The following is a 15,908-nucleotide window of genomic DNA, read 5'->3' on the forward strand; positions in this document are numbered from 1 at the left end:
GACCATTCTGGAAGAAAACCTGATGGAGTCTGCAAAAGACCTGAGACTGGGACGGAGATTTGTCTTCCAACAAGACAATGATCCAAAACATGAAGCAAAATCTACAATGGAATGGTTCAAAAATAAACATATCCAGTTGTTAGAATGTCAAGTCAAAGTCCAGACCTGAATCCAATCGAGAATCTGTGGAAAGAACTGAAAACTGCTGTTCACAAATGCTCTCCATCCAACCTCACTGAGCTCGAGCTGTTTTGCAAGGAGGAATGGGAAAAATTTCAGTCTCTCAATGTGCAAAACTGATAGAGACATACCCCAAGCGACTTACAGCTGTAATCGCAGCAAAAGGTGGCGCTACAAAGTATTAACTTAAGGGGGCTGAATAATTTTGCACGCCCAATTTTTCAGTTTTTGATTTGTTAAAAAAGTTTGAAATATCCAATAAATGTCGTTCCACTTCATGATTGTGTCCCACTTGTTGTTGATTCTTCACAAAAAAATACAGTTTTATATCTTTATGTTTGAAGACTGAAATGTGGCAAAAGGTCGCAAAGTTCAAGGGGGCCGAATACTTTCGCAAGGCACTGTACATAGCCCATCTGTAAATAGCCCATCCAACTACCTCATCCCCATACTGTTATTTATTTATTTATTTTTTTTGCTCCTTTGCACCCCAGTGTCTCTACTTGTACATTCATCTTCTGCACATATATCACTACAGTGTTTAATTGCTAAATTGTAATTATTTCGCCACTATGACCTATTTATTGCCTTACCTCCCTTATCTTATCTCATTTGCACACACTGTATATATACTTTTTCTATTGTGTTATTGACTGTATGTTTGTTTATTTCATGTGTAACTCTGTGTTGTTGTTTGTGTCACACTGTTTTGCTTTATCTTGGCCAGGTCGCAGTTGTAAATGAGAACTTGTTCTCAACTAGCCTACCTGGTTAAATAAAGGTGAAATCAAATTTTACACATAATAAATCTGTGGGGACGTCGTCTATACACTTATTGATTAAAACCGTGACTGATGTGGTAATCTCCTCAATGCTATTGGATACCGGAACATATCCCAGTCTGTGTGCTAGAAAAACAGTCTTGTAGCCTGGCGTCTGCCTCATCAGACCACTTCCGTATTGAGCGGGGCACTGGTAACCTATGAACTGAGGGTTGGGTGTGTGTGTGTGTTTGTGTGTGTGTGTGTGTGATGGTGGGGAGATCTGACAAAACGTTGACGCATCAAAGGCAGAGAGCATGACTGGCATTTTCATCTGAGGCCCATGCACTGAGCTTTGAGGATCGAGATAACCACAGCTGCATGGACCGACAACATGGAGATGGATTTCAACTCCTCCACAGCTTTTGCATATTATATGGGTTGCTAGAATTTAGATTTTCTGAGAAGCCACGTGTGCAGTTTGTGTGTGGGCTTGTTTACATGTGCAGTATACAGTGTGTATGAGAGGAGGAAGGCTGACGTCTGTAAGATATGGTCGACAGAGAAACCTAATCGTCTCCGAAGGAGTACGCCTCATCTTGCCTATACACTTCCACGGTACGTTTCCAAGTATGTTATTCAGGCAGACTTTAACACGAAACAAAGGAAACATAGGCGCTTGTCTCAGTCTCTCTCCTCCCCTCTGTCTCTCTCCTCCTCCTCCACACAGGGAAGTTCACGTGTATCGAGGTGCGATTCCACCTGGAGAGACAGATGGGCTACTACCTGATCCAGATGTACATCCCCAGCCTCCTCATCGTCATCCTCTCCTGGGTCTCCTTCTGGATCAACATGGATGCCGCGCCCGCCAGGGTGGCGCTGGGCATCACCACCGTGCTCACCATGACCACCCAGAGCTCCGGTTCTAGAACGTCTCTACCTAAGGTGGGTCGGGGGGGGGGCAGAGTGTGTGAGAGTGTGAGAGTGTGAGTGAGTGTGTGTGGGTTGGCAGGAGAGTGTGCTGTGTGCATCACCACTGGTACTCACGCAAAAAGGTGTCCCTCCTTCACCGTCTTGATATAAGTGATTGCATATCGATCTCCTTGAAAGATAAAACGGTAACATCATGACAGACTACATGTTAAAGGTTCAATGCAGCTGTTACCTCCAATATCAAATCACTTCTGGGTAACAGTTAAAATCATATCCTCTGAGCAAAGGTCCATTTCTCAAGCAAGGATTTAGCTAGGACTGTCTGGGAGTGGTCTGAGTGGGGAGGGGGAAACTGAAAACTAACTGTTATTGGCAGAGAGGCTTGGAACTCTCTTTCTTATTGGTCTATTAACTAATTTACCACCTGTGATGTCATCCCACCAAAACAGGCTGAAATTCCAGGTGGTCTTTTCAAACAGCTCTTACACTAACGGGGCATTATCATCATTTTCACAATTTCACAGCATTATTCCAACCTAATAGTGTGGAAATGTATATAAAACACAGACAAATATAGTTTTTGCGCCATTAAAACCTTACATATACGGCAGCAAACAGTATGGGCGGTATCAAGATAAAAACAACTAAATACTCCATGACACATATTTGATATATACATGTATTATGTATTCTCATACACTCCTAACATACTCCAGATTATGTAACAGCATCAATCCAATCTCTGTGAAATGACAACATAAAACAAGCTGCAAACTTGGCCAGACAGTTGAAATTCTATGAAATTCTATGAAATTCTGCCAGATAATGTCAGACTATTCATTCTCTCAACTCCTTGATCTCCTTGATCTCTGTCGGTCTGTCTCTGCTCTCTGTCTCTGCTCTCTGACTGTGTGACTATGACTTTGTCTCTGTCTGTCTGTCTGTCTGTCTGTCTGTCTGTCTGTCTGTCTGTCTGTCTGTCTGTCTGTCTGTCTGTGTGTCTGTCTCTGCTCTCTGACTATGACGTGGTCTCCGTCTGTCTGTCTCTCGGTCTGTCTGTCTGTCTCTGCTCTCTGACTGTGTGACTGTGACTTTGTCTCCGTCTGTCTGTCGGTCTGTCTCTGCTCTCTGACTGTGTGACTGTGACTTTGTCTCCGCCTGTCTGTCTGTCGGTCTGTCTCTGCTCTCTGCTCTCTGACTGTGTGACTGTGACTTTGTCTCCGTCTGTCTGTCTGTCGGTCTGTCTCTGCTCTCTGACTGTGTGACTGACTTTGTCTCCGTCTGTCTGTCTGTCTGTCGGTCTGTCTCTGCTCTCTGACTGTGTGACTGTGACTTTGTCTCCGTCTGTCTGTCTGTCGGTCTGTCTCTGCTCTCTGACTGTGTGACTGTGACTTTGTCTCCGTCTGTCTGTCTGTCGGTCTGTCTCTGCTCTCTGACTGTGTGACTGTGACTTTGTCTCTCCTGGTGTTGTAGGTGTCCTATGTGAAGGCCATCGACATCTGGATGGCGGTGTGTCTGCTCTTCGTATTCTCCGCTCTGCTCGAGTACGCCGCCGTCAACTTTGTCTCCAGGCAACACAAGGAACTGTTAAGACTCCGCCCGCGGAGAACGAAGAAGAAGGTAACGTTTACAGACCAATCTAGAACACGTTCTTTGAATCAGAGTGTGAACAGACAACTCCGTGCAACAATGACTGCATATTGCCGTTATGGTGTGGTTCCTGAAGGAGCTCTGAGGCTGAAGTAAGTAGTCACAAAGCTCTAATGAATAACTCAAATCTCAATGCTTTAGCTCCTAACAAATAATGAAACAAGCAATTCTATACGTCCCAGATATATCTTTCTCAGACATGCACTGAGTATAACCAAACATTAGAAACCTAACAAATAATGAAACAAGCAATTCTATCCTTCAGAGATATATCCTTCTCAGACATACAGTACATGTACACTGAGTATACCAAATTAGGGACACCTTCCCCTTTTGCCCTCAGAACAACCTCGATTCGCCGTGACTTTACAAGGTGCCAAAAGCGTTCCACAGGGATGCTGGCCCATGTTGACTCCAATGCTTCCCACAGTTGTGTCAAGTTGTCTGGATGTCCTTTGGGTGGTGGACCATTCCTGATACACACGGGAAACTGTCGAGTGTGAAAAACCCAGCAGGGTTGCATTTCTTGACACAAACCCTTGCACCTGGCACCTACTACCACACCCTGTTCAAAGTCACTTTATATTTTGCCTTGCCCTTCTTTTGCCCTGGCACACAAACACAATCCATGTCTCAGTTGTCTCAATGCTTAAAAATCCTTCTTTAACCTGTCTCCTCCCCTTCCTCGACACTGATTGAAGTGGAATTAACAAGTGACATCAATAAGGGGTCATAGCTTTCACCTGGTCAGTCTATATCATGGAACGAGCAGGTATTCCTAATATTCTGTCCACTTAGTGTTATTGTTGAGGGTTTATACCATAAATTGTATTATATTGGATTGCTAATGTTTAGAGCTTGTAGCACTGTAGCGAACCACAACTACTTGTGTCAAAATCCATGAAACAAGCAGTGTAACATGAAATGTTGTCTGAAGACTGTCTGAGGATGTTGAGAAATGTCAAAAGATGAGGTTGACAGAGGAGCTCTGGGAATTAGTCGGCCAAAAATGTGACTTGACGGATGTCGGGCGGCTTAGTGGCCTTGACTCTGTGGTTAATTGGGTTTCTGGCCTTTTGGACATTTTAAAAGATTAAGACGGAAAAGTCCAATTATACGCTGTCTGTCGCTAAATCGGGACCTAGCCTGGACTCTGGGTCTGGGTCAGATAAACCATGTCTCTATGGTCAAAAGGCTTGCTTATTTAGGTTATTGAAGCTATTTATCCAGGCAATTCAATTGCGAACAAAGTCTTACTCATGAAAGTAGACTATAGAAAGTTAGCATAATCTTTGTATTCGGACTAGGCAAAACAACATGGCCTTGTTTGACACAAAGTAAAAATTGAGGCACAACAGCAAAGCAACTTCCCCAACAGGTGCAATGTTCTACCATCCACCTTTGAGTCAACACTGCTCCCCTGTGGCCATATACTGTTACTACACAAACCTGTGGTACACCAAGGATAAAACTTCCAATGTTTACTTCGACATGTTTACTACAAAGCTTCCTGAAGGACAGAACGGGTCAGTGTCTGAACATTTGGCTGGTGTCTGTGTTTCTTCCTATCCCTTATCCATTAATATAAAGACATACAAAAAAGACGGCCTCTCTCTGTACCAGGGGAAGAGTCCATTTGCTTTATACTGTGTGGATTTTACCAAGGGAATACTCAGGCCAATAAAATCAAAGAGATGGAGGGAAATCAGGATAGAACACGATGAGATAAAGATGAATGAACACTGCTGGTAACCAAGAGGAGGAAAAAGTCACTAAGTGGATAGGGGTCATTGTCAATTCAAACATGCAGGGCTCAGCCTTTCTCTAACTAACTTGAGGTAACGAACTTGTCTAGAAGTCAAATACCAACACACACACACACAAATTATGTTATGTTCAATTTCACCTCGCCCAGTTTCTTAAAGCATGGCACAACTTTCGTTTTGATTCACCTTCTTGTTTGCTGTTCTTGTCTATTTTCATGTATTTCTGGCATATCCACAGGGTTTCAGTCATATCCACAGGGTTTCAGTCATATCCACAGGGTTTCAGTCATATCCACAGGGTTTCAGGCATATCCACGGCGTTCAGGCATATCCATGGCGTTTCAGGCATATCCACAGGGTTTCAGGCCTATCCACAGGGTTTCAAGCATATCCACGGCGTTTCAGGCATATCCACAGCGTTTCAGGCATATCCACAGGGTTTCAGTCATATCCACAGGGTTTCAGGCATATCCATGGCGTTTCAGGCATATCCACAGGGTTTCAGTCATATCCACAGGGTTTCAGGCACATCCACGGCGTTTCAGGAATATCCTTGGCGTTTCAGGCATATCCACGGCGTTCAGGCATATCCACGCCGTTTCAGGCATATCCTCTGCGTTTCAGGCATATTCACAGCGTGTCAGGCACATCCACAGCGTTTCAGGCATATCCACGACGTTTCAGGCATATCCACGGCATTTCAGGCATATCCACAGGGTTTCAGGCATATCCACAGGGTTTCAGGTATATCCACAGGGTTTCAGGCATATCCACAGTGAATTCCTCTATTGTATGATTCTCATCATCATTTTAGTACTTTGTTTGTTTATGTTTTCCATTTGCATGCTTCTCCTGTGATGAAAGAATGGTGATGAGGATCACTCCATTGATCCCAATGAGCTGGCTGAGTCATTGAGACGCTTTAATGGTTTGAGAAACAACGATACGGCCATATATGGATCTATGGGCCACATCTACAATTCCTCTTGACGGGGTAAAGAACATTAGGACCCAGCTATAAGAACCCCGCACTCCATCTGGTCATACGTTTGTGTGTTTGTGTTTCTTGTAGTTGTGTGCTGTTCCTCTGCTGTTTGTCGTTGTTGGTGTTCTCTCCATATTCATATTGATTTTCACACCTAATTATGAGAAATATACAAAGACAGCATAGAAACAGACCTTTTAAAAACATTTTTTTACAGTATTTCATCAAAGAGAATGTGTTGTAAAAATGTGTGGCAATTAAATCTTCCCTGGAATCAGATGACCTTGTGGATCCCATTTTTTATATCTCTGCATCCAGTATGAAGTTAGTTGGAGGTGGTTTTGCGAGCCAATGCTAACTACTGACTGGACGCCTATGGTAAAAGCTAGAATGCTAAACGTTACCATAGAAGTCTAGTCTTTGTGCTAGCGCCAGTTAGCAACTTCCTTCAAACTGCATGAAGAGGCGTAAAAATGGTCTCCAGTTCATCTGACTCTTGAGAAGTGGATAAAGGGCTCCATTGTCGATTTCCCGAAGTATCCCTTTAAGCATAATGTGACTCACAATGCTGATGTAGTGACTCATTGACTCTGTGACATTCTTCATTACACTAATGGCATTCCATTATTCTTCATAATGTGTTTAATGTCATAATGGTCTGTTGTCAACTTGTCACACACACACACACTCCCTGTTTCCACTCCCAGTCCCTTGTTCCTTTCAGTTGGTGTTGCTGTTTGTTTCTTTTTATTCTCCTATCCAAATGCATTTCTGTAGAAATTGCATTTAAGCCTGGAAATAAGGAAAATATCCAAACATTTCCTGCTTTCCTATTCTTCCCTCATGTCAACATATCATTTGTTGTTCATTGTGAATTCGCTCATGGAAAAATGATTGCTCAACTCGTATTGATCCTGTTTTCATTCCATTTAAATCATTTCCATATTGGTAATGTCAAATAAAACTATCACGTGCAGGGCTTTGTTTGTGCATAGGCCAAAGGTTTACCCCTTCATTCATATGATGTCAATTGCTTTTAAAAGAATTTCCAGTTCTGAGCTCTTTTTTTTCGACCCCAGTTTTGACATTTGAGGGAAAAGGCCAGGGGGTTGCTTGAGTGGTGACGACTCTAAAGGGTACAGGAATGAGTAGGTTTGAAAGAGAGAGGGGTGTGTCCTAGGATAACACCAGAGGCATTATGGGTTATAAAAACAATGATAGACTAGAGGTTTTAAGCAAGGTCTCATGACGCACAAATCACTCCATGTTCATGTTGCACTTTGATAGATTTATTGAGTTAGGGAGAATAGGCATTGACTCAACATGAAGTCAAAGGCTGGAGTTTAGTTGAAGTCAAGTCTATTTGGAGTGTTAGCAGGAGGGAGACTGAAGTGTACTTGGCTGGGAGACTTAGTCAGCCTGTCATATTGCTGCTGCTGTTGCTATGGCAAGCGATCCCCCATGGTTAAGAGAGGAGGGAGAGCAAGATCAATTGAGGGAGAGGGATGACATTTCAGTGTCCCTCTCTGGAGCACCTCAAGGCAGTCCATCGGGGGAGCTGTTCCCGTTCTGGGAATTTATTCATCTTTGACATCTGACCCCTATCTAACTAACTCCCGCCTTTCCTGTTCGTAGGACGACGACCTGAGGGAGAGCCGCCTCAGCTTCACCACCACGACCGGCGGTGGCGGCACTGCTGTCAAGGACGGCACCATCCCCAAGGCCACCAACAACGCCGCCACCACCCCGGGCGCCGCGGGGCCACAGCCCGCCCAGCACCCCAAGAAGGACCCGGCCGCCAAGAGCCACGAAGAGATGAGAAAGCTGTTCATCGACCGCGCCAAGAAGATCGACACGGTATCGCGGGCGGGTTTCCCCCTGGCCTTCCTGTTTTTTAACATTTTCTACTGGGTCCTGTACAAGATTCTCCGGGCTGAGGATGTGCACAAGGACTAGTACAGAACACTGCAGTACAGTAGGGTACATTACAGTACAGCACAGTAGGGTACATTACAGTACAGTACAGTAGGGTACATTACAGTACAGTACAGTAGGGTACATTACAGTACAGTACAGTACAATGACACATGGGGAAAGTAGACCCCGGTCCCTCCTTACAATGTGGGAACTGTTTGACATTGACATTTGGCAGTTCACCAACTACCTGGGGTTCCAAAACAAAGCCCTGCCAAGGTTTTAAAAAGAGGATTAAGGAGATGACTTACACTCGGGAGATGAACTGAGTATTTACAGAGCAGAGTAATGTCCGTATCGCCCACCAACAACAAGAGAGGACAGACACCGTGCTCACTATGCAACGGGAGACCAGTTTGGAGTATTGGACGAGTCCCACTTCACCACCCTACACAATGTGCAGTCAAAACAGGAGCGATGCTTTTATTCACCTCTGCAAACCCTCTGTCACGAACACACACACACACACACACACACACACACACACACACACACACACACACACACACACACTTGTGTCTTACAGCTTTACTGCCAATGTTCTATTACAGTACAGTTTCCATACAACACTGGTAAACAAGTGAAAACTTCCAGTACACTCAAGTCCTTTGTAGATTTTCCACCAGATTATAGTGTATCTTTATTATAACCATCAGATGTTTGTTATAATTCTCAGACATAAAAAGCTGCCACTTTGACACATTTCCAACTCACTATTGTGGGTTAAATGTCCCGTCCCTAGTGCTACTCATCACGTACAGAAACGTAATTAACCTCTTTGTGACTTTGTTGAGTGATTCAACTCCCCAGGTCCACACTCAGCACAAACTCAACTACGGTGTGAACATGTTTTTTTCTCACCTTGATTTCCTTAATTTCCTTATTTCCACAAAATGATGATTCACTATTCACTGTTCCGTTCACTCGGTCAAACAAGCCACTGCCGAAACACTCAAGTCAAACAGGGGGCCAAATATGTGAAAGCATCAACCTTAAATTACCTAGAATCTCAACACAAGCTAACAAAGGATCGACCAAAGAGGTAACCGACTGAGAAAAACTGAATGAACAACATGAAAATAGAATATAAAAAGAGAGATTTGATACCGATGTAGTCGCCATGAGTCCCCACTGTGAATTTGGAAAGCTGAGGATATCATTAAAGTAACTGCCGAGTGTTTTCAGATTTCAATTAAATATGACCTATAATTTCTTACAATAGGAGTGAAATAGTTTTCTAAATGTTTTAATGAAGTATGTTAAAAGAACAGGTTTTCTGTGTTTGAAGGGTGTGGACGTAGCCTACCAACAGAATAGTATGGGTATATAAAAGTATTAACTCAAGTCGGCCGTTGATTGGCCAGCTCATCCTCCTCAGGGAGATGACATGTTCTATGAGGAAATGGCAAGCATTTTTTAAACGGTCTGTTTGAGATACAAGTTTGAGGTGGAGTTTTTTTAAGTGTTTTTTTCTCTCCAATTTATGCTTTGTTCACAAATACGAGTATAGGACGAGTCAGCAACATTATTTGGAAATTAGTTAACAGAATATGAACTTTAAAAGGGAGATTTTCACTTGGCAGTTACTTTAACAGTATATAGCCATAATACTATACACAGCCTGAATCAGGCCTTTCACTTCTTGGTTTACAACTTGCCTTTCAATATAATATTTATTTTATCATGTTTGTCTATCAAATGCTCTCAAATTACTATTGCTCTGATGTCACTGAGCATATCACTCAGAAACTGTGGTGGTAGCAGTACACAACCCTGGGGAGCACCATCACAAGTAAGTTATAACTGTTATCTACAGTAGGTTCAGTATCCAGAGTACCTATATTTGAATAGTTAGATGTATGGGATGTAAGACTTTTAAATTAAAGGAATTCACACACTCCATAAGTTGGGGGGTCAAAGTCGATGTATAGAGATGAAGAAAGAATTTAGAATAGATTGTAATTGTTATGATGAAGTAAAATTTTATTTAACTATATTTAAAAAATAATTATAGAAATGAGGGGTTGTTTACTTTGTACAGTATGTTGATATACTGAAATGATTATCAACAACAGAGCTGTATGAACAGACAAATGATCGGAATATCGGACAAATGGGCAATGATTCAGTCGTATCATATTCTTGTGTTTGATCAAACCTGATGACACACAGAGACAGTCTGAAACTGCAGTGTAAAGACCTGACCTAATTTTAAGATGACTCACAATGGAGAAGACAATCAAATAAACATATTTATGGATACATCTATGAAACGTGCAATATATCAATCTCCTCTCCTTCTTTTAGATGGTTGACGGGTTCTTGTACTCCAAGACTGTTGTGATGTTTTTTGAAAGATATTTAAAAACAATATTTGGTAAGACATTTCCAGAATTTTACACTATTTAAAAACAACTACTGATTAAATCTAGGAAGAGATACTGTGCCATATACTTTTGGTAGTAAAAACATATCTATACTCCCACATTCCTTCATAAAGTGTCAAAGTTTTCATATAGTTCTACAGATTTTAATACCACTTCTACATATTAGTATTTGACACAGCTAAACACAATGTGAAGGATGAATTAATATACGTTTCATGTACATTTCTATTGCAAGTGTATTTAAATACTTTATTTTGTACAAAAAAAATGACAGTATTATTAAATGTTAGATGCATGAACTGAATTCAATGTCAATAGATTTATTTTTGAACTTGTGTTTGACCTGTGTTTTAGTTGCTGCTGTGATGATGAGAAGAACGAACACATGTGCTTTTTTTTCCCAGTATAATGTACATCTGTAAATACTTTTCATAAATCTAATAAAGGTCCTTTGGAGGAAAAGATAGAGGGGGAAAAAACGTACATTTCTAAATGAAGATTTTGTAATTTGTGTCTTTGTTACGGTATCAATTCAGAGGATCACACAGAGTGGGTATAGAACCCGTGACCCTGCTGTGCCCTGTTGTTCAAATCACATTTTATTGGCCGCACACACGTATTTAGCAGATGTTATTGTGGGTGCAGCGAAATGCTTGTGTTCCTAGCTCCAACAGTGCAGTAGTATCTAACAATTCACAACAATACACACAAATCTAAAAAGTAAAATAATTTAATGAATAAATATATGCATTTTAGGACAAGCAAAAACTATTTTTGTTTTGGGGGGGGGGGGGGACCAAAATACAGTATACTGTATACATATGAAATGAGTAAAAGAGCATGTAAACATTATTAAAGTGACTAGTGTTCCATTATTAAAGTGACCAGTGATTCCATGTCTGTCTGTGTATATAGGGCAGCAGGCTCTAAGGTGCAGGGTTGAGTAACTGGGTGGTAGCCGGCTAGTGATGGATATTTAACAGTCTGATGGCATTGAGATAGAAGCTGTGTTTCAGTCTCTTGGTCCCAGCTTTGATGCACCTGTACTGACCTTGCCTTCTGAATGATTGCGTGGTGGACAGGCCAGTGACTCCAGTGGTTGATGTCCTTGATGAAGTTTCAGGCCTCTTGGCAGAGGCAAATGGTCATATAAAGGGATATCATATACTGCAGGTCTATATCTCAACGTCATAAAATGCATTCCCAATCTAACGTTAAGCTATTGCCTTTCAAAATAGACTGTAGGCCTACCAATAGCGAGCTTTATGACGTCACTGCATTGTTGCCCAATATGAAGGGCATGGCAGTAGATATTCCCTCATGCTGTTTGTTGCCAGTCACAGAGATTATATTAAATTGAGAAATATGTAATTCTATGATGCCAGTAGTGAGCTTCTACTGTAGGCCTATCTCATTGGGAGGTCGGTTTGGAATATGAAAAAGGTGAAAGACGAGACGGCGTAATTATCCGCCGTGTGTTTATTTAGCGCTACATACACCACACGCCCCTTTTCTGACAACTAAAATACCAGATGATATAGGAGCCTACATAAAGCAGCGCGGCGTGTCGCAGCCAGATGAAGCGTAAAAGATGACTCTGCGAGGTAAAGTGGCTCTCGTTACGGGCGGTGCGCAAGGTATCGGTAGAGCCGTCGCAGAAAGCCTTCTGAAGAATGAAGCAAAGGTTGGTGTTTATATATAAAGTTATTAGCCTAATGTCGCCCGTAAATGGACGGTGGTTTTGGTTACTTTACGCATTTTACGCGCGGCGCTTGTACCAATCTATCGTGGTTGTAATGGAGCCAAAACCAACTGTGTTGCACAGGAACCGCTTTAAATATTTGTACATAGTTTTGTAGATGTTCTGATTTTATACCCGCAGGTTGCACTTGTTGACTTGAATCAAAGTGTCGGAGAGGAATGCAAGAAGATTTTAAATGGAGAGTTTGGAGATGGGAACTGCATTTTCATTCAGTGTGACGTGACGGACAGATTGAAACTTAAAGGTAATGGTTGCCTGACAATAAAACTGTGATACTTCTGGTTCATAGTCTGAGATGAATGCAATTCATTTGTTTGGAACATTTCCTCTCACAAGCTCTAAGCGCTGGTACTGCTTTCTATCACCTGGCACATTGCACGAAACAATATAAACACGTGTACGAGTTTGGAAAGTATGCATACATCGCTTGCATGTATTTACATCGAGTGAGCAGCTTTCAGGTGATACACATCTGAACCCACTACCAGCGGTTTGAAAAGTTGGTTTGATTATACATTCTATGGACATTTTATCGCCACTGCCTTACGGTAAAAAGGACCAACAGTATGGACAACCGGTAAAGTAAATGTACATATAATTTTATTCAACATTCTGGCTTGTAAAGAATATACTGTCCATTGGGTAACCATGGTAACAGTCTGACTAGGCAAAGGTAATTGCAACTTTACTATGGTACTGCTATTTTTTCTTTAGAGGTTATTATAGGTTATTAGCCTAACCTACTTTTAAAAGTATAGTTTAGAGGCTATTAAAGGTTATTAGCCTAACCTACTTTTTTTTAAAGTATAGCTATATGCCTAGTCTAACTTTAGCATTTTGGCTAAATGCATAATAGTCTATTTTATTTCATGCTGCGCAGTGGTTTAGAATTCTGAATATTCTAATTTTCGATCACCTTTAGGCTATTTTAACACATCATTCACCTCTGAAACAGACTTTCATTGTGTGGAAATGAATTAGTTACTTTTGAAATGATTTCCAAAACGCCCCAGGCAAAAGACATTGGAATGTTCTTGGATGTAGCCTTACCTAAATATCTGTGCTTCTAAGAGTCCATTCAACCAACACTGAACACTGAACACTGTCAATGCACGACTGAAACGTAAACGTCGACACAGTCCATTTAGTCTTGTAAGACTGGACATTTGTTAGACATTTGTTGTTAAAGTAAAGCAACGTACTTGACTTGTTGCTCCTACTTTGGTTAAGGTGATTATTATTATTATATATATTTTTTTTAATTGAAGGTTTTCTTGCGGAATGTTTTCAGCTGAAAGGCAGGTGCTGGTGAATACCTGTTATACGGCAGTTTTTGTGGCTTAGATAATTGTTTGAATGTACTTGTTTACTTAGATAGACAAAGAAGCAGTGTTCTTGTAGTAATTATAGCCTGTATAATCAACCTAAGAACTAGATGTTCTTCTTTGATATAGAATCGAAATGACAGTTTAGATGTAAATAAACAAAGATGCAATGTTCTTGACAAATGTCCATCTCGTAAGGACTGGTAGTGTTCTTCTTGTAGGGGTTCATCTATAGTTAATCAACCTAAGTGTTGGACTCTTCTTTCATATTGCAGATGCTTTTCAAAGTACAGTCGACCGGTTTGGAAGATTGGACATTGTTGTCAACAATGCTGGCATCAACAATGAGAAGGACTGGGAGAAGACCATCGATGTAAATCTGGTAAGAGGGGTGGGTGTGGGTGTCTGTGTGTGTGTGTGTGTGTGTGTGTGACTAACACCAGTAAATGTTAGATTGAATGTCATTGAATGTCTTGCCATTGAGATAGTTTGTGAAAATCAATTTTTCCAAAACAATCTGTTACTTGACTAACTGCAAAATCAATCTTGCATTATGCTGTAGTTTAGCCTAGATTATATTATATTACATGATGCTGTAGTTTAGCCTAGATTATATTACATGATGCTGTAGTTTAGCCTAGTTTACATTATATTACATGATGCTGTAGATTAGCCTAGATTATATTACATGATGCTGTAGTTTAGCCTGGTTTACACTATATTACATGATGCTGTAGTTTAGCCTAGTTTACATTATATTACATGATGCTGTAGTTTAGCCTAGATTATATTACATGATGCTGTAGTTTAGCCTGGTTTACACTATATTACATGATGCTGTAGTTTAGCCTATATTATATTACATGATGCTGTAGTTTAGCCTGTTTTACATTATATTACCTGATGCTGTAGTTTAGCCTGTTTTAAATTATATTACATGCTGCTGTAGTTTAGCCTAGATTATATTACATGATGCTGTAGTTTAGCCTAGTTTACATTATATTACATGATGCTGTAGTTTAGCCTGTTTTACATTATATTACATTATGCTATAGATTAGCCTAGAGTATATTACATGATTATGTAGTTTAGCCTGTTTTACATGATATTACATGATGCTGTAGTTTAGCATAGTTTACATTATATTACATGATGCTGTAGTTTAGCCTAGTTTACATTATATTAAATGATGCTGTAGTTTATCCTAGATTACATTATATTACATGATGCTGTAGTTTAGCCTAGTTTACATTATATTACATGATGCTGTAGTTTAGCCTAGTTTACATTATATTACATGATGCTGTAGATTAGCCTAGATTATGTTACATGATGCTGTAGTTTAGCCTGGTTTACACTATATTACATGATGCTGTAGTTTAGCCTAGTTTACATTATATTACAGGATGCTGTAGTTTAGCCTAGATTATATTACATGATGCTGTAGTTTAGCCTGTTTTACATTATATTACATGATGCTGTAGTTTAGCCTAGATTATATTACATGATGCTGTAGTTTAGCCTGTTTTACATTATATTACATGATGCTGTAGTTTAGCCTGTTTTACATTATATTACATGATGCTGTAGATTAGCCTAGATTATATTACATGATGCTGTAGTTTAGCCTGGTTTACACTATATTACATGATGCTGTAGATTAGCCTAGTTTACATTATATTACATGATGCTGTAGTTTAGCCTAGATTATATTACATGATGCTGTAGTTTAGCCTGGTTTACACTATATTACATGATGCTGTAGTTTAGCCTATATTATATTACATGATGCTGTAGTTTAGCCTGTTTTACATTATATTACCTGATGCTGTAGTTTAGCCTGTTTTAAATTATATTACATGCTGCTGTAGTTTAGCCTAGATTATATTACATGATGCTGTAGTTTAGCCTAGTTTACATTATATTACATGATGCTGTAGTTTAGCCTGTTTTACATTATATTACATTATGCTATAGATTAGCCTAGAGTATATTACATGATTATGTAGTTTAGCCTGTTTTACATTATATTACATGATGCTGTAGTTTAGCATAGTTTACATTATATTACATGATGCTGTAGTTTAGCCTAGTTTACATTATATTAAATTATGCTGTAGTTTATCCTAGATTACATTATATTACATGATGCTGTAGTTTAGCCTAGTTTACATTATATTACATG

At 40.3% G+C, this 15,908-nt stretch overlaps 2 protein-coding genes across 2 annotated transcripts in view; both read left to right on the forward strand.

Moving 5' to 3' along the window:
* The window catches only part of LOC139418996 (glycine receptor subunit alpha-3-like), a 102,494-nt gene extending 93,130 nt beyond the window's left edge, over nt 1–9,364 (forward strand). The window contains exons 7-9 of the mRNA XM_071168802.1: nt 1,672–1,886; nt 3,348–3,494; nt 7,911–9,364. Coding sequence (XP_071024903.1) covers nt 1,672–1,886; nt 3,348–3,494; nt 7,911–8,231 — 683 coding nt within the window. The 3' untranslated portion in view covers nt 8,232–9,364. The remainder of the gene's footprint in view (nt 1–1,671; nt 1,887–3,347; nt 3,495–7,910) is intronic.
* Nucleotides 9,365–11,956: 2,592 nt separating this feature from the next.
* The window catches only part of LOC139418995 (15-hydroxyprostaglandin dehydrogenase [NAD(+)]-like), a 29,302-nt gene continuing 25,350 nt past the window's right edge, over nt 11,957–15,908 (forward strand). The window contains exons 1-3 of the mRNA XM_071168801.1: nt 11,957–12,320; nt 12,519–12,642; nt 13,999–14,105. Of these exons, the coding sequence (XP_071024902.1) occupies nt 12,228–12,320; nt 12,519–12,642; nt 13,999–14,105 (324 nt within the window). The 5' untranslated portion in view covers nt 11,957–12,227. The remainder of the gene's footprint in view (nt 12,321–12,518; nt 12,643–13,998; nt 14,106–15,908) is intronic.

The sequence above is a fragment of the Oncorhynchus clarkii genome, chromosome 10 (assembly GCF_045791955.1).
Source record: "Oncorhynchus clarkii lewisi isolate Uvic-CL-2024 chromosome 10, UVic_Ocla_1.0, whole genome shotgun sequence".
Lineage (NCBI taxonomy): Eukaryota > Metazoa > Chordata > Actinopteri > Salmoniformes > Salmonidae > Oncorhynchus > Oncorhynchus clarkii.